At 35.6% G+C, this 18901-nt stretch overlaps 2 protein-coding genes across 3 annotated transcripts in view; one reads left to right on the top strand and one right to left on the bottom strand.

Annotated features, from left to right (window-relative positions):
* Positions 1 to 709, top strand: part of LOC107629047 (probable complex I intermediate-associated protein 30) — a 2775-nt gene extending 2066 nt beyond the window's left edge. For both annotated transcript variants that reach the window (XM_021117867.1, XM_016331731.2), the window contains one exon: positions 314 to 709. In XM_021117867.1, the coding sequence (XP_020973526.1) occupies positions 314 to 508 (195 nt within the window). In that variant the 3' untranslated portion in view covers positions 509 to 709. The remainder of the gene's footprint in view (positions 1 to 313) is intronic.
* Positions 566 to 5985, bottom strand: LOC107634101. The gene is made up of 5 exons (XM_016337678.2): positions 4320 to 5985; positions 3968 to 4110; positions 2795 to 2892; positions 2075 to 2268; positions 566 to 1810 (listed from the first exon to the last, which is right to left on the bottom strand). The coding sequence occupies exons 1-5, from the start codon at positions 4462 to 4464 to the stop codon at positions 1521 to 1523; spliced, it is 870 nt and encodes a 289-aa protein (XP_016193164.1). The 5' UTR covers positions 4465 to 5985; the 3' UTR covers positions 566 to 1520.

The raw sequence follows: 18901 nt of genomic DNA, 5'->3' as shown, positions 1-18901 counted from the left end.
ATAAGTTATAATTTATTGATATAGAATTATAGATTATGTTCCTATTATTTGAGCCAGCTCGTGAGCTCGAGCCAGCTCATAAGCTTTCGTTGAACCGAGCTTGAACTTACGAAATAGGCTCGATTGTTAATGAGATGAGTCATGAGTCAAGTTTAATTTTCATGAGCCAAGTTTGAGCTTGGTCTAGTTTGGCTCACTTCCAGCCCTAGTGACTTGTAACAATATAAATACTTGCACATTTGGTTGTATTTGTTTTCTATTGTGAATTTCAACACCTCAGGTATATGCTTTGGAATTTCATTTGATTGCACAGATTCCTCTAGCTCGGTATTTACCGACTTGGAGAGGCAATGTTATAGATGCAGAAATTGAGATGAATCCGTCTCGTGTTCTTGGCATGTCTTTGTCTGTCAATGCTGAGGGTGGTGCTGGTATAGAAGGCACTATATCTGGACCAGGTGATTTCAGAGTTGAACTTGAATGGATCAAGGCCTTGAGAACACAATGAGGTATATGGGTTATTGTCTTCCAGATAAAGATAGAAAAATTCTGATCTATTAGGATGATGAATTCTGACCTTGTTTCATAATACCAGTGTATCTTTTATGTTTGATAAAGGAAAAAGTTTATTCCGCTGTCAATGCTCTTCTAATATTACAGTTTGTCCAATAATGTTTTCATATTCACTTGAAAGCATCTTTAGGGAACAGAATTTGTTGTTTTTATCATATTCATCATATTCTCATTATTTTACCTTTGTTAAATATTATTTCATTATTCTGCCAAACCTGAGATTCTTGGTTCAGTTTCTAGTTGAGTTGCAGCTCAATATATCCCTTGCAAAAATCCTCCATATAAACAAACTAGTTAATTTAGAAAGTCAAACTAAAGAGAGGGGAAAAAAGGGAAGGTTTCATTATGTGGATTCCATGAAAATAATAAAATAATGCAATACTTCTTATTCTTAGTGCACGAAGGATACCGTATGGAAGAGGGTTGATATGTAAAAGAGAAAAATGGTGTAAGAGAGTGGTTATTAAGGAGGCATATGGTGAGAATATTTTAACGGGTACTTAGAAGATTGAAATTTTCAAAACCAAAGAGATTTTCTGTTGTCAATTGATTAGAAGGCTAGTTTTGGTGACTGTTTGAAAATTGAAATATAGAAATACTGAGAAACATAAATTTATTTGGAAATTAAGAGTATGCACAATGTATGTTTAGGGACAAAGATATATCCAATTTTTTGTTCACCCAAAAACTAAGAACAATGTAGGCAGAAATGTAAGCATAATTTTTTTGTCTAATCTCTGTATAAAAATACAAATATTTAGTAAACAATCTAATTTTATGTTTACTAATTGAAGCAGCATTTCTACAACTGCATATCCTTTTTATGTTGAAATGAAACAATGGCCGGATTTAAATTACATCTTTTCATATCATTTGATATATAGTTTTGCTCCAAATCCACATGATACCGAGGATAGATTGTGACAATACCTGTGCTAAAGTGCTAATTAACAAAAATGGAAAACTTGTTCGCATACTTGATATTCTTCAGCCCTTCCATGATAAAAGCTCTTAGCTCCACAATATGATAGGAACTCTGAACTCTCCTGATCCTCCATAGTACTTTTGCTACCACCAAGAGTGGATATCATTTTTAGGTCACCGTCTCTTCTCAATTTGCCTTCCAATGGCTTCTTGGTGATTATGCTAGCAAAGTGCAGTGGAGCACAACTTGTCTCTTCACTATCTTCTCCTCGGTTTGAGCACTCTGCTTTGTCAGGATTGATCTTTGGACGATCTTTTATATGAACCACAAATTAGATTGATACTAGTTGCAGGAATTCATATGCTCAGGAAGGTGAAAATGCAATAAAACAAAATCTTGGAAGAAAGTAGCAAGTGTGATGTTAACTATAGTTAAACAACTCAAATAGGGTTGACTCACTGTTAGGATTTTTTATTTACAAGACTTGAATCAAAACTTTACTTAAAAAGCGAACTCAGTGTTATTAAGAACTAATATCACGATTCACGAAAGATATAGAACTATCCTAGTACTTACAAAATGGTTCATCTGGTGTACTTTCTGGTACACTGTCTGGCATGCTGACTGGTATGCTATCATGGGTGTGATCTTGATTATTTTGATGGAGAGCAGGTCGTCCTCTTAAATGCATAATCTTATTGTGACGCCTTATTCTTGATATACCGCAAGAAAGTTTATTGAGGAAATAATCTCCATCATTTTTCATCTTCCTGTGATCCATGTGCATGTGGTAAATTAAGAGCTTGTAATTAGATAGTGGTAAGTTACACTAACCTCTACTATGGTTAGGCTATATTATGCATGAACTCCCCTATCTGTAAGAGCACTTCACTAATCTTGTCTAACAATTAAGTTAAATAATACCTGGTACCTAATATTTTATAAAATTTGACATTAACCTCCATTATAAACATGACACCAACCTTTCTAGAGGTAAGATCAGTGTAGGCATCACCTAATCTGATTACACTTGCATGATTTCATCTGACCTACATTCTAAAGTCATTTTATGCTGCTACAGTATAAGAATGCAGCCAATTGTAAAAGTACAATTTAGTAGAAAGATATGCTTGAACATAATGGCACCTGAGTTAGAGGTTTCTAATATTTATTAGAGATGTTGCAATAATATTCAGATGAAATGATTCAGAAGAAATATATCATTGTTGCACATGAATGTCTTGCCAGGAGAAGGAAGAGAATTCCGATTACAAATCAAATTTAATTTCATCTAACCTGTCTAATATCAACCATGTTGCGTTCATCTTCTTGGAAATTTTCAGAGCAACATCCCTAGGTGAAGTTCCTATAGCTACTTCTATGTTAAACTCAACCTGAAACATTATAACGTGATGTGTAAGCAGTAGAAATTGTATTAAAAAAATGTGACATTACAGATTTACATTTTTCTTATCTACTTCTCTGATGAGATTATCTGTTGCTTTCTGCAATCACTAAATGATTTTCATCCTTCGTTGCTAGTCATGAAATGGTAATTATTGTGGTTGTGTATAATGTTGACGAGTTTATTATGCCTTAAATAGAAGCAACAGAGTGACCCATATCCTCTGCTTCTTACTATTAAAGATTGTACCTTCTTTTGATTCGATCTGTAAGATTTTGCATGAGCACTCTATTTTTCTGCCGGCAAGCAGCACAAGTGTGCTGTCTAATTTCTATTAGTGCCCAGAACCACAAGTCATAACCATTAAATTGTCAACACTAATGAGTTTGTGCTAATGTCAGAGGTAGAGGAAATCTTTATTACTCCAATCTGTTTCGAAATAACTGTCAATTTGGACAAAAGTGGTACATTAGAAAACGAATGCATTTAGACAACAAAAGATTGTCTAGATACATCAATTGTTGGAATAGTAACATAAATTAGTTGCATAGTGCTAATATTATTTGCCATCTTCTGCTTTGAATTTGAATATTGTTCACTACACATGTTAGGAGGATGAACTTTACTACTGCAAAGAAATTTCTCTATCTCTTGGTTGCACACTCTAAGGAATTGAGCTTGCTAGAAATTGCAACTTCTGTTTTGTAAAGTTATGCCATAGAAAAACCAGAGGAACATGAAAATTTTGAGACTAAAGTTCTCAAAAATCACTTTCATTGATCATCTCTTTTAGACACTGCACGATATTAGTGGGTAATAATACCATTTGTCATACAAACACTTTGTTGATTCAAACAATTTGTTACTTATTTAGTTTAAGTAAGGTCTCAAGTTCATATTATGAGGATGACAAATAAACTAGTGTTAGGAGAGTTCTAATGATCCACCTGACTTGAGTCAAATTAGTTGCAATCTAGTTACTCCAAAATATAGGTGTTGGTGGTTTATACCAAAAGGGAAACCAATATATTTGGGTGGGGAATTTTGATAGGTGTTGAAGTTACCTTTCTTGATTGATAAAGGTTGAAAATCTTAATAAGTCCCTCATCTTTTAAATACTTTTTCTTCTTGTTATTAACTTCTTCTTCAATCACCCTTTGATTTGCTCCAATCATATTATTACTGTCCACCCTGCTTTTGTACCCCACTGCCAAAAGAACAAGAAAAATTATGGAAATTCTAACACAATTAAAATAACTGATTGATGAAATTAATATGCCATAAACAAGGTTTACAATGGTTATTATATACTTCGTTTGTTTTCTTTATCTGTTTGAATACATTGATCTAAAGATGTGTAAAGCAGGTGAAATTGATAAAAGTGAATTTCTAAGAAATTCATAGAAGATCACTTACTTGGAGTGATAACTTCATGCAAGACTATAGCTAAGGTGAGCTTATCTCTTGCCCCGAGTAAGAAGCTATTTAGAGCCCATTCAAAAATTCTCAAATTCACTTCTCTAGTTGAATCTTGGATAACTACTATACTCTGAGGTTCCATGGCAGAAAAAAACTTAGTATACCAAGGAGCACAAACATGAAAAAAAAGAACCCTACTAAGAATATATATGTCAATAATATGGCAATTATGTGAATCAAGTTTTTGTTTTCTAACATGTTCCAAAAAAGGACATTGACCCTAACGGGTATCCTATGTAGGGAACTTGGTATATCTTCTTCACGTTGCCACTTAATATTTATGATGGGTTTTTCAAGTGTCTTTGTTAAAAAACTCTTGTGTTGACAAATTCTAAGCACCTTTCCCTCTATATCACAGTCATGGTCCCTATTGATTGTCATACAAATTAGACAAGAAATTTTGGTTGAGCCATGGTTCTGAAAACCGGACCGGACCGGCCGGTTCAACCGGAAAAACCGGGAACCGGTCACCTAACCGGTCCGGGTAACGCTAATAACCGTCTGACAAAAAACCGGTCAAAAAACCGGTCGAACCGGCGGTTAACCGGTGAACCGGAAGAACCGCCCGGTTTTTTTACGGTTTTTCGGTTTTGAAACCCCTTTCAAAACAGCGCCGTTTTTGGCCTTAAAAAAAAAAAAGCCTAAATCATCTACCCGAAGCCCAGACCCCCTCCCCCCAAACCAAAAGTCCAACACTCCCACTCATCTCCTCTCATCTCTTTCTCAAAAAATCAAAGTTGAAAGAACAGATGGAAACCCTAACGGACTAGCCGCGCACCCACCGCAACCACCGCAGCCCCACAACCCCGCGGAACCCACAGACACTGGATCTCCTCTGCTCGAGCGTGCTTTCTCTCTGTTCGCCGGTGTCGCACCGTGGAAGCTCCGTCGCCGTCGCAGGAGCTGTGTCGCCGTCGTAGGAAGCTCCGTCACCGTCCTAGGAAGCTGTGTCGCCGTTGTAGGAAGCTCCCTCGCCGTCGCGTGGAAGCTCTGTGGCCGTCACCGTCTCCCCTGTTCAAGCGCGCGCTCTCTCTCTCTGTGTTCGCCGGTGTGGCCGTCTCCTTTGTCGTCGCCGTCACTCCCCTTCCTCCTCGCTGCCGGGAAGCAGTAAGCACTCTGACTATCTGAGTGTTGATGCAGGTCCCAATCTTCATATTTGCAAATCCTTCACTCGAAAGCTTTTATGAAAATTTTAAGACAAATATGATTACATTTGGCTTCAAAATTTTCATTATTTCTAAAATTGTGAATGAGTACATAGTCTCTTATTTTATGAAACTGGAATAGTCCTGTTGATTGTTGATTTATGATTCTAGAATGATTTTCTAAAATGATGATGTTGTTACTGATATGTTGTTGGCTTCTTGTTGATTTTTCGATTATTACTGATTAGTGATGATTAGTGGCTTTGTTTAATTCTGAATTGGAGTTGGATTTAGTTGAGTTACTGGATTTAATTCTGAGTTGCTGAGTTAATAATATTGATTTTGTTGATGTTTTCTTATTCTGAAATGATGATTTTCTGAAATGAGGATGATGATGTTGCTGATTTTCTGATGATTACTAATTAGTGATAATTAGTTCATGTGGGTAGTTGAATTTTGTTAATATTTTTTTGTAGAACATTAGGTGCAATTTTGAATTTTATTAGGTTAAAAAAGATCAAATTTAAATATTTGAAACTATATATTAAATTTTTAATTAATATTTAATTAAACCGGTTGAACCCCGGTTGAACCCCGGTCGAACCAGTAAACCAGTGAACCAGTTACTTCACCGGTTCATTGACCGGTTCGGTTCTCGCAACCTTGGGTTGAGCCTTCGATGCAAACGAATAATTTCTTGGTTAACTAACAAAACTACTAAGCTTTCTTAGTATTTGATGTGTTGCTAAAAAGTTCAGCATCCAATAACGTTTGATTTGGTCCTAAGAAGTAAGACAGAAAGGACAAAGACACTGAAATAGTAAAAATGTGTCTCTAGCATTTTTTTTTTTTTTTGAAGTAAGAAAGAGTTAATTAAATTGATTATTATTTTTATTTATTATTGTTATCCAACAGAAAAAAATGGTGGTTATTAGATTCCTATTAGCTCAATGAATGTTTGGAGTTGAAAACGCATAATGAATGTATGATTACGATAGGAAGCAGCTAAGGAAGAATTTCCCTAAGCTTTGTTATGAGTGTTATCTAGAAACTAAAATGAAAGAAGAGACACTTGGTATATCATTAAAAAATTTTCGAAAGAGAAATCTGGCTACAGTGGAGACATATGTTTGAATGAAATTATACTATAATTAATTAAATAATTGTTTATAAAAGTATCGCTGCCTAAGGCTGAAATACAATTAGAAAAGAACAATTCGAAGTGATGTTTATCTTCTGGAAGAATTTGGCAGAAATTGAAATGAGATGCAAACAAGTAGGGCTGGCAAAAGAAGGATAACTAGTCACAAAATTATTTTTTATTAGTTCTGAATTTAAAATTATGAACAATTTTATTTTTGCTCGTAATTACACTTTGTGATTCAATTTTTTTTTAAAATGTCCAATATGAACTAAACGGGAACCGAGATATGTAATTTCGAAAACTAATGGAAATGTTTTTAAGAGTTTAAAACAAATTTGAATTATAATTAATTTTTAGTGTCGAAATTAAACTTTCTTTTGTTTTTAGGTGAACCGAAATTAAAGCCTTTTTTTGGGTATTAAACCAAAATTAAAGCCTTACTAGATCAATATTCAATATATTTACTAGTTCGCTTAAGTGTCGGATTCGAATTCCGCTTTGTGCATGCAGCAATCTATTGATCAACGATAAATCCTTAAACGAAGTTTACTATTATAGTGGATTAGTTTTTGGTTTGTCGGATTGAGGGATATCGTAGAAACAAAAAAAAATATCAAAGGTGATCCAGGCTGGAAAACTAAGAGTTTAAGACTCATAAGGAGCCCATCACTCTCCTTTCCCGGTCTATTAAGAAATGTCCAAATTTAAAGATTGATATTGGGCCATTATACTCTCTCACCGGCCCAAAAGGGCATTGACCTTTAGGGATGGTATTGGAAATTTATAAGAATGGGTCGCTCTAAGAAAGTAAGAATATTCCCTTATCAAAACGGGTCTACACAATAGAAGTATCCACACCGTTTTAATTAGGCCCAACATTTTTGTTCACACATCTTCATATTCACTAGGCCCTAGGGATGGCAATACCATCCGAATCTGCGGGTACCCACCCTGCCCCTATCCGCTTAGGACGGGTAATTACTCGCCCCGCACCGGGGCGAATTTTTAGCGGGGCAGGTTCTTAGGAGGGGCGGGGCGGAATCGGGTTCAGATAATATCCGCTCTTACCCGCCCTGTTATATATAATATATATAATTTTAATATATAATATGTATAATATATGTAAAATAATTAGTAAATGATTAATAATATTGTATCAAAATTGATATTATTAAAAGATAAAATTAAAATTTATTTTTATGTATCATTTTTGTCCCCAATATTTTCGTCTTATTTAAGTCCCTAATGTTTCAAAATCGTCTCAATTTTGTCCTGCCACAATTCTGTTAACGGATCCCTAATGGTAGGACAACATTGAGTGAGTTTTGAAACGTTAAGGACTTAAATAGGACGATTGAAACGTTAGGAACAACTTTAAGAGTTACCCCAAACGTTGGGACAAAAACGATATTTTACTAAAAAAAATATCTATATACTCTTGTAAAACATGTTTTATTTCCTTTTGTTTTTTGTAAGGTGTTTTATTTCCTTTTTTATTTGATGTAAAAGTAAGAATATTCCTTTATAAAAATGCGCGTCAACAAAATAGAAGTATCTACACCGTCTTAGTTAGGCCCAACATTTTTGTTGGGACATCGATCTAGATACAAAATCTCAAAAATTCCCATATCACTAGTCAAANTACCGTAAAATACTTTTGAGTGTATTTTTTTATTTATTTATTTTAACTTATTAAATACAGTTATTACGATAAACTAATTATATCAACTAATTGATTTGATTAGATAATATTTTCTAATTGATTTCTTTTAATATTTTGTTAGTATTTTTAATTTATTGAACCAAATTTATTATGTGTACTAATTAATTAATTAATTAATTAATTAGTCATTAAATAACAAATCTTTGAATAAAATAAGCAACTGAGATATAACTAATAATTAAATCAAATCAAATCAAATCATATCATATATATTGAGCCAAACTCAAATCATGTGAATTAAGGACTAAATTAAAATAAGATGATTTTTTACCTATTCAAATTAAATGCAATAAATACAAATTAATTTTGTTAGATAATCATAGTCGTCTGATTTACTATATATAGATGGCCACACAAAATTATAAGAATCATGATTTTTATCGCAAATACTATTTCAACTCTTCTTTTCTTCTTTTTTTTTCTTTATGTATATTTTTTTTATGTATAAATGTACCCAAAATGAGAAAGTACGGATGATGTTTTATTGATTGTTTGTTTGATGAATATATCTCAATTTCGGCATTCTACAACTGTAGATGAAAGTTGACTCATAGTAATTCAAAGTGATCAATATATTTTTTTATAGTATTAAATAAAAGAATATTTGTTAAAATGAATATACTCACTGCAATGAATTTTTTTTTTCAATTATTAGATTTTTATATTAAATTTTTTGAAGATACAAGATAATAAAATAAGTTGACTTTAATATCATTAGAAGCTAAATTTAATGGTTCAAGTAAGCATCGCTAATTATGTTAATAAAGTAATTTTGTAATACTAATGTGATTTACATATTAATTTTTTCGAGTAAATTCATTTCAAAATGTAAAAATTAAACTCAATTACTCTAAAGTTTTAAAGGTAATATAGAATTTTGCAACAAAATAAATTTATATAGGGCTCTTTCCTAATTATAAATAATAACAAGACTTATGAAAAAATATTAATGTCAACATTCTTATTAACTAAATTATAATATTAGGTAGTTGATAGTTTCATAGGCAGAATTTATTAAGTAATTACGTTAAAACTAGCAACGAACAAGCAATAAAGATTCATAAAAAAATCTATTACATATTACCAATTTTATAATTAAAATATGTCACATATCATATTCTCATCTCTTTTATTTATTGTTTATTCTATTATATAAAAATCAAATTTTTGCACTTAATGGTGGAGTTGACTACGACGTGACATGCTTTTGAGAGTGTTTAGCGATTTATTTTTTTTAACTCATTAAATATAATTTATTACGATAAATTAACTATATCAACTAATTAATTTTATTAGATTTTTAAATGTCACACAATTTATTATAATTTATATCAATTTGATTTAGTAGTATTTCCTAATTTATTTCTTTTAATATTCTATTAGTATTTTTAAATTTATTAAACCAAATTAATTATACTAATTATCTATATTAATTAACTAATTAGATTAATTAATTAATCATTAAAATAATAAATCTATGAATAAAATAGATTTTCGAGATATTTTTTACTAATAATTAAATCAAATCATATTTATTAAGCTAAATTTAAATCACTGCATTAATTAATTAATTAGATTAGTTTATTAATTATTAAAATAATAAATCTATGAATAAAATAGGCTCTCCAGGTATTTTTCACTAATAATTAAATCAAATCAAATCATACATATTGAGCTAAATTCAAAACATGTGAATTAAGAATTAAACTAAAATAAGATGATTTTTTACCTATTCAAATTGAATGCGATAAATACAAATTAATCTTGTTAGATAATCATGGTCTTCTGATCTTCTATATATAGATAACCACACAAAATTATAAGAACCGTCATTTTTATCGCTTTTGCGATTTCAACTCTTCTTTTCTTTTTTTTTTTATGTATAAATGTACTTAATTAAAATGAGAAGATATGAATGAGTGTTTCATTAATTATTTGTTTGACAAATATTATAGTCCGAAAATGTCTCAATTTAAGCATTTTACCACTGTCGATGGAAGTTGAACCTGTAGTAATTCAGGGTGACAGTGATATTTTTTATAGTATTCCATAGAAAAATATTTCTTATAATGAATATATCCATCGTAATTAATTTTCTTTGTCAATCTATTATCTTTTACCTAACAAACAATATCCATGTTGAATATATTATTTTCATCAGAAGCCATACATAATTGATTAATAATTCTATGTATAAAAATTCTCCTATGGTAACTAAATACCATATTGTTATCTCATTAAAGTTAATTCTCCTATGATTATGCCAATGTATAGTACTATCAGATGAAAATTGATTAAATTATATTTATTTCTGACGAGGTGGGTAACTTTTTAGGTCTAATCATGGTCGGAGTTGAGAAAGGTTTAAAAAGTGCGTGTTAACAATACAAATATTTTTTATTTTTAATACCCAATAATAAATATATAAATTAAAACTAATATTGTTTCGTACAAAATCATAAAATGTATATTATACTTAAAATATATATTCTGTATTAACTGTCATTATTTATCAATTACGTTATAACAAATCTGGTTATTAAAAAAGAATAAAATTAACCTAAATATACGCAATATTATTCCATGCCTTTTATTTTTATTTTATCATCATAAAAATAAAATTATATATATTATAAGAGAACATTATCTTTTTACCAACGATTCTTCTATTCAATAGTTTCTATAAAGAACAGATGGATGCTTTTGTTATTTTCAGTTCTTTGATAAATATGGATGACGCATAATAATTGATCTTGCCTGTGAAATAGGTCGGCCTCCACAGTCTGCGACGGCCGAGCTATAACCTTAGAGACTGAACGTCCAACAACTCGATTTCGAGCTTTTTCTTTAGTCAAAGCGTGGGTGAACAATGAAGAGGAGGGGAGTGTACCTGCAAAGGCACTACAAAGTTTAAGTCAGTATATTGTCTTATTTTCAACTTACTTTAAAAGAAATAATGTACCTTCTTTTATATTATGAATTCTTCGTCCGTTACGTTCTCGGTAATAATCATTGGTTACCGAAATTGATTTGTAACCGACTTTATTATGCCGTTTGGATATCAGTTATGATAGGAGTATTAATCTGACCGAGTTATGGCTCATGAAAGTCCGAGCTTATAGCGGGCGACAGTTATAGTTTTCTAGAGACAATGGCTATAATGCCGAGTTATAGCTCGTGTTTAAAGGTGGCCATATCATAGCCCCCAAGCTTGACCTGAGGAGGTTTTTTAATGAAGCAGGTTGAGCTTTTGGATGGGTTATAATTCGGTCAGGTGTCTTATTTAAGTGAGTCCCAGTTCAACGTACTTCATTAAAAAGAATGGGACTTTTATTTAGGAGAGAGAAAGTGTCCTTGGAGCATTTAAAGGCTTGTTAAATTTCCAAGGTAACTGCGTCGTTTGGTGTGATTGAGTTGGTAGTTACTTCTGGATGTGGTTAAGTTCAAATGTGTGGTAAGTTATCCCTGACTCTTGGTTTTTTTGCTACTTGGGAAACATAATGAGTAAAAGACGTATGCATGCTATTTCTGTCATCTTCTACTTTGTCATCTGTTTCTTCTATCTATTTACTTTTCTGTTCTAGTTCTCGAATGGGTTTAGAGAAGGAGAAAAAAGGGGAGATTGACTGGTCGTATGACTGGGTTAGTGACAATGTGAAGTCTCGTATTTTTTTATTTCGTGATGATATTGCTGTGAAGCAGATAGACGTGAAGAGAGTTGTTAGGGCTGGTTGTGGTGTTGAAGTGGAGTTGTTGCCATGTAGTAGTGAAGATAGGATTTACCATAGGGGGCAGGGGTTTGAGTTTTTCTATATGCATAGTTGCGTATTAGAGGAGCTGCGAGGGAGACTGCCTTTTACCGTTTTTCAGTGTCAGATTCTAAAGCAACTTAACTGTGCTTCTTCACAATTGCATCCTAATGAATGGGCATTCCTTCGATGCTTTGAGATATTGATGGAATTTCTGGAGCTGAAGCCTTCTGTAGATTTATTTTTTTTCCTTTGTTCCAAGCTAAAGGGGTTTGGAAAGGGGGGTGGGTAAATTTGAACAATACTCCTGGATTTGGTATTTTTAAACTGTACAAATCATCTTTCAAGGATTTCCAGGAGATGTATGTTAAAGTGAGGGGTGTGGAAACAGAATTTCTGTTTTATATGGATGAGTTGTTAGCGGAGAGGTTCCCTTTATGGTGGTGCTCGGAACCGTAAAATATCCTCGGTGCCGAGGTTATTACTCCGAGGAATGTCTGTATTATTGAGTTTTTAGTTGAAGAAATTGATCGGAAAGAGTTGATTTCGATGTTTGAGTTGTTGAAGTGGGATGAGGATAGGAATTCTGTGGTAGAGTATTTGGGTGAGTTTTATTTTTGGTTTCTGTTGTTTTTATTGGTTAGTTATGTGCTGACATTGCGTTTGTTTTCATGGAACTTGTAGGAGGTAAGTACCCTGGCGTTTCGGCTGCGTCGTTGAGGTCCCGATTTAAGAGCAAGAACTTGGAAAAGAAAGTTTCTTCTACGAATCGTGAGAAGGTGGTAGTGGCTAGGGAAGTGAGTCAGGCCCCTCATGGTCATCGGAAAGTAATTGTGAAAAAGAGGAAATCGGGCGTGGTGGACTTATCTGACGAGTCTAGTGGGAAAGAACATGGTGTCCCCCTGGAGGAAATTTAGGCTTTTGTTGTGAACCAAAAAAGGCTTCATGAGATGTCTGAGCAGAGTGGAGGTTTGTCTGTCTGGGGGAAGGAGTATCCTTACATGGTTGTGGCCGACGAATATTGTCAATCCTCTGCCGATGTTTCTTTGGCAAATGAGGTTGGTGAGATGGCTATTGGGCAGTACATGCAGGTAAGATGTTTCTTATATTTGTAGTTTGGTTTTGCTTATTTTCATATGCTTTATGTAGTGGTTTTGATGTTTTTTATAGGTGGTTGGTCTGAGGCTTGCTAGCTTAGGGCGAACTCAAGAGAGGAGGCATAAGAAGGTTGCAGGTGAGAAAGCAGAATGTGTTGTGTATAAAGAAGAGTTAATTAAGAGCAAGGGTATTGCTGCTGGGTTACAAAGTCGGCTGACTGAGACTGAAAAGCAATTGAAGGAAACAAAAGATAATTATGCCAAGGATGTGGAAGTTTTGAAGAAAAAGGAAGCTGATCTGGCGAGCATGGAAGTTCGGTTGATTGAGGTTACAGCTCAGCTGAAGGAGATGGAGAAAAAGAAAGGTGATGAGATTTTGGATTCTTTTGTTGAAGGTTTTGAGAGGGCATGCTTACAGGTGAAGTTTTTTGTTCCTGATGCTGACCTTTCTGGAATGGATCCTGCGAAGATTGTTCGTGATGGGAAGCTAGTGGAGGATGATGGAGAGGCCGAGGATGAGGCCGAGAATGTTTAGTGGCTTTCCTGTTTGTTTTGTAAAAAACTTTGTTTAATAGATCTTTTTTGGTTTGTTATTGGATAAGTTGTTAGACTTTGTTAAGGTTGTAATCTTGTGATAGTTGCTACTTTGTTTGGATATTGATCTTTTGTTTATCTGGTTGAATTGGTATTTAGAGAAGCATTTTGCTTGTTTAATTGGAATGTTGTTCAGGACGGTATTCCTGTGTGTATGTTAGTATTGCCGAGTTATTTCAGATTTGACAATTGTTCGTCGTTGTAGACGAGTTTGTAGTTTATGCTTTGATTTTGGGAAGCAAGAAAGTGATAGATGTGCATATGTTATGCATATTTGAATATGAAATGGATGTGTTTTGATTTGGGAACCTTTGAATACAAAGGTGCAGGTAGGCTAGCCTCGTTAAAACCTCTCCAAGCAAAACCCTCTAGGAATAAAATCTTGGCAGTAGAAAAAAGAGTACAAGCCTGTCCTTGACTTTTTAACTATAGAACTTCTTTAGGGAGGATACATTCCAAGTGTTGGGTAGGGGTATACCATTTAGAGTTTCTAGCTTATATGCTCCATTGCCGAGGACCTGTGTTACGCGATATGGGCCCTCCCAGTTTGCGGCGAGCTTGCCATGTGATGGTGGGCGTCGGGCGACTTCTGTCTTTCGAATGACCAAGTCTCCTTTGTCGAATGTTCGGCTTTTGACCAATTTGTTGTAGCGCTGAGATAATGCTTGCTGGGCTGCGCGTTGTCTTAACGTGGCAACATCTCGGACTTCTTCGATGGTGTCTAACTCGGTTCGCCGAGTTTCATCGTGTTCGTCGAGTTGTGTTCTAATTGAGCTTTGGGAGATTTCTAGTGGTATCATTGCTTCAGAGCCATATACAAGTCGGAATGGTGTCTCCTTTGTTGATGACTGGGGTGTTGTATTGTATCCCCATAGGACTTCAGGTATTAGGTCGGCCCATAGTCCTTTTGCGTCGTCCAACTTCTTTTTTAGTGTGTGTAATATCACTTTATTTGCTGCTTCTGCTAGTCCGTTCGTCTGAGGATGTTCAACAGAGGCAAAATGTTGTTTGATTTTGAGGTTCTGCAAGAAAGATTGAAATTTCTGATCGGCAAACTGGCGACCATTAGCGGCAAATGATGTTTTTCCAAACGAAAGAGATTATTTGGTGTGATGTGATTTTTGCCAAAGGTTAGGCCTCAACCCATTTTGAAAAGTAGTCAATTCCGACTATAAGAAATTTTACCTGGCCCGGCGCCGTAGGGAACGGGCCGAGAATGTCCAATCCCCATTGGTTGAAAGGCCATGTGATATCGCTATGGTGCATATCTTCGGCTGGAATGTGGATGGTTGGGGCGTGCTTCTGGCAATTTATACAGGTCTGGACTTTGTTCTGACAATCTTGTTTTAGTGATGGCCAAAAGAAGCCGGCGCGGAGGATTTTTGATGTTAAGCTCCGAGCTCCTGTGTGTGTTCCGCAGACCCCCTCATGCGCTTCGGATAGTGCTATCTCGGCCTCGGGTCTGCTGAGGCATTTGAGTAGTGGGCGAGTGTATCCTCGTCTGTATAAGGCTCCGTTCAGTAATGTGAAAAAGGTGGCTTGTCTTCGGAACCTTTTGACATTCTCAATGTTTTCTGGGATGTGGAACATTTGTAGATAATATATGAAATCTGTTCGCCAATCTGTTTCCTGTGTAACACTTAGTACTTTTGTCAGATCAACACTTGGAGATGTTATAGTGAATTGATGTAATGTGGAGATTTCGGATTGGGTACTACCGAGCTTGGATAAAATATCGGCTCTTTGGTTTTGTTCTCTTGGTATGTGTTGTATTTCAAATTCTTTAAATTGTGAAATTAAATCTTTCACTAATAGCAAATATTTAGATAGAAGGGGGTCTCTTACTTGAAACAAGTCGTTTACCTGTTGAACAACTAACAGGGAGTCACAGTATACCTTAATCGTTGGTATATGGAGATCCAAACAAAGTCGGAGTCCTGCGACCAGGGCTTCATACTCCAATTGATTATTGCTGGCCTTAAAAGATAAATGTAAGGAATGCTCAAGGATGGAACCATCATCGGCTTCTAGTCGGATTCCGGCACCACATCCTTCTTTGTTGGATGAGCCATCTATGTACAAGGTCCATTGTTTTGTGTGGTCGTCTTCGGATGGTATTGTAAGTTCGGCGATAAAATCGGCAAGAAATTGTGATTTGATTGGCCCTCTGGACTGATATCTGATGTCGAACTCGGATAATTCGATTGACCACTTTATAAGTCTTCCTGCAATGTCAGGCTTGTGTAGCACTTGTCGTAGTGGGTGATCTGTCCTGATGTTGATGACATGACTTTGAAAATAAGGTCGGAGTCTTTGTGCTGAGAAGACTAATGACAGGGCCAGCTTCTCTATCCTCGGATAATTAAGCTCGGCATGTTGAAGTGTTTTGCTTACAGAGTATACTGGATGCTGAATTTTGTTTCTTTCTGTTACAAGAGCAGAGCTTATTGTCCAATCAGTAACTGACAAGTATAGGAATAAATCTTCCCCTTGGAGGGGTTTTTGTAGAATCGGCGGTTGTGAGAGAGTTGTTTTTAGTGTGTTAAAAGCTCTTTCACAATCGTCGGTCCATTGAAATCTGTTTTTCTTTTTGATTGTTTGAAAAAATGGATTAGATTTTGAAGCTAAACAAGGTACAAATCTGGATAGTGCGGCAAGCCTTCCTGTGAGGCGTTGAACTTCCTTTATAGTCTTCGGGCTTCTCATCTCCAAAACTGCTCGGCATTTGTCGGGGTTTGCCTCAATGCCCCTGTGTGTCAATAAAAACCCTAAGAACTTACCACCCTGTACTCCAAAAGCGCATTTTTATGGGTTTAGGCGCATGTTGTAGTGGCATATCTGGCCGAATATCTCTGTTAAATCGTCAATGTGGTTGCTGCCGACCTTTGTTTTGGCGACCATATCATCTACGTAGACTTCGATGTTTCTGCCGATTTGTTTGGTGAAAACTTTATCCATAAGGCGCTGGTAAGTTGCTCCTGCATTCTTTAGTTCAAAAGGCATAACCTTATAACAGTAGTTGCCAAAGTCAGTAATAAAAGCTGTTTTACATTGATCAGAGGGGTGCATAAGTATTTGGTTGTACCCTGAATAGGCATCCATGAAACTTAAAGTAGCGTAACCGGAAGCGTTATCTACCAAAGAGTCTATGGATGGTAGATGATAAGAATCTTTTGGGCATGCTTTGTTTAAGTCAGTAAAATCGACGCACATGCGCCACTTACCATTTTGTTTCCTTACCATAACCACGTTGGCCAGCCAGGTGGTAAATTTGATTTCTTTGATGAACTCTGCGCTGATAAGTTTTTGTGTCTCTTCTAATGATGCTCTTCTTTTTTCTTCGCCGAGTTTTCTTTTCTTTTGTTGCACAGGTCTCGCAGATGGGTTTATAGCTAATTTATGACTGATGATTTGTGGGTCTATGCCGGGCATATTGGAAGGTTGCCATGCAAATAAGTCGGCTTGCTCTTGTAGGAAGGTGGTGAGGGCCTGTAGCTCCACTTCTCTTATTGACTTACCTACAAAAGTGAATTTGTTAGGGTCATTGTTAAAATATATCTTTTGTAAGTCATCGGACGGAGTGGGTCGTTCTCGAAAGTCTGTTCTTGGATCTAGGTCGGCTAATGCCGAGCTATTTTTTGTAAGATCGACGTTGTTAACATGTTGCTTCGAATGAAATTGGAATTTCATGCCGACGTTGTAACAATGTCGAGCTTCTTTATAATCTCTGTGGATTGTGACAACATGATCGTCCTGCAAGGAAAACTTAACACACAGGTGTACAGTAGATACAATGGCGCCGAACTTGTTTAAGAAAGGTCGGCCAAGGATAAGATTATATGGACTGAAGCAATCTACTACTAGATATTGAATATCACAAGTTTTTGAAAGAGGATGCTCACCAGTGTGGTTTGTAACCACACTGATCCCATTATTGGAACTCGTTCGCCCGAGAATCTGACCAGATCTCCCCCTGTTGACTGGAGAATGTTGTTACTGAGCTTCATTTTTTGAAACGTCGAATAGAATAAGACGTCTGCGCTGCTTCCAGGATCTAGAAGTACTTTCTTGACCAGTAGGTCTCCCAACTGAAGAGTGATAACGACGGGATCATCCTGGTTCTGTATGTTAGACTTAAAGTCTGCTTGTGTAAATGTGACTTGTGGTAGTTGTGCTGAATTCTCAACCTCGCTTTGCGGTCTTGCTAACGAGCATATTGCTCGGAATGATCTTTTTCTTACCGAGCTTGAGGATCCTCCACCTGCGTACCCTCCTGAAATATAATTGATTATTCTTTGAGGCTTTTCGTAATTGTTTGGCGTTACCTTTTCTTTTCCTCGGTGTTGCTGTTCGGTTATGTCACTGTTTGTAGAGATCGTCGTGCGCTTTTGGATGTGACCTCCAATATACTTGTCAAGGTGACCTTGCCGAGCCAATCTCTCTAGGAGGTCTTTGGCGACCACACAATCGTCGGTGGTGTGACCGTGTTTTTGGTGGAATGCGCAATACTTAGATTTGTCTGCATGTTTAGTATCTTGGTAGGTGCCAGCCTTTCTCGGGGGCTTGATCAATTTTGAATTCAGGATTTCCTTTATTATGTCCTCTCTCCTGGTGTTGAACTGTGTATAAGAATCAAACCGAGGGGTTAGTTTAAAATTTTGCTTACTGCTCGGCGCCTTATGTTCGTCTCTGTAGGTTGTTTTGTCCGACTTCCGAGCTTGTCTGAGTTCCTCGATATCGATTTGACCTTTAGCTTTTTCGCGGAACTCGGCAAGAGTCTTCGGCTTTGCTACCGCAATGGTTTCTTGGAACTTTCCTGGTCGGAGTCCACTTTTAATCGCGTGGAGATGGACCTCGGGGTGAAGGTCTGGTATGCTTATGGCAATCTTCGTAAAACGAGTCATGTACTCCTTCAAGCTCTCATTTTGTCCTTGCTTGATTGTATTAAGATAATCTGAGTCGTGCAAATAAATTGCAGATCCTGTGAAATGTTCCTCGAATAACTTGGCTAGTTGCTGAAATCGTGAAACAGAACCTGCAGGCAAAGCACACAACCAATCAAGTGCA

This window comes from Arachis ipaensis, chromosome B03, assembly GCF_000816755.2.
Source record: "Arachis ipaensis cultivar K30076 chromosome B03, Araip1.1, whole genome shotgun sequence".
In the NCBI taxonomy this organism is placed as follows: Eukaryota; Viridiplantae; Streptophyta; class Magnoliopsida; order Fabales; family Fabaceae; genus Arachis; species Arachis ipaensis.
Note: the sequence above shows the minus strand (reverse complement) of the source record. Positions and strands in the feature narration are given on the sequence as shown.

Bases quoted from the DNA above. Each gene is read 5' to 3' on its own strand.
- LOC107634101 (XM_016337678.2), bottom strand. From the start codon at position 4,464: ATGGAACCTCAGAGTATAGTAGTTATCCAAGATTCAACTAGAGAAGTG. The intron at 2,893-3,967 runs GTAACTTCAACA...ATAATGTTTCAG, and splicing joins ACCTTTATCAATCAAGAAAG to GTTGAGTTTAACATAGAAGT. The intron at 1,811-2,074 runs GTAAGTACTAGG...TTCATATAAAAG, and splicing joins TACACCAGATGAACCATTTT to ATCGTCCAAAGATCAATCCT.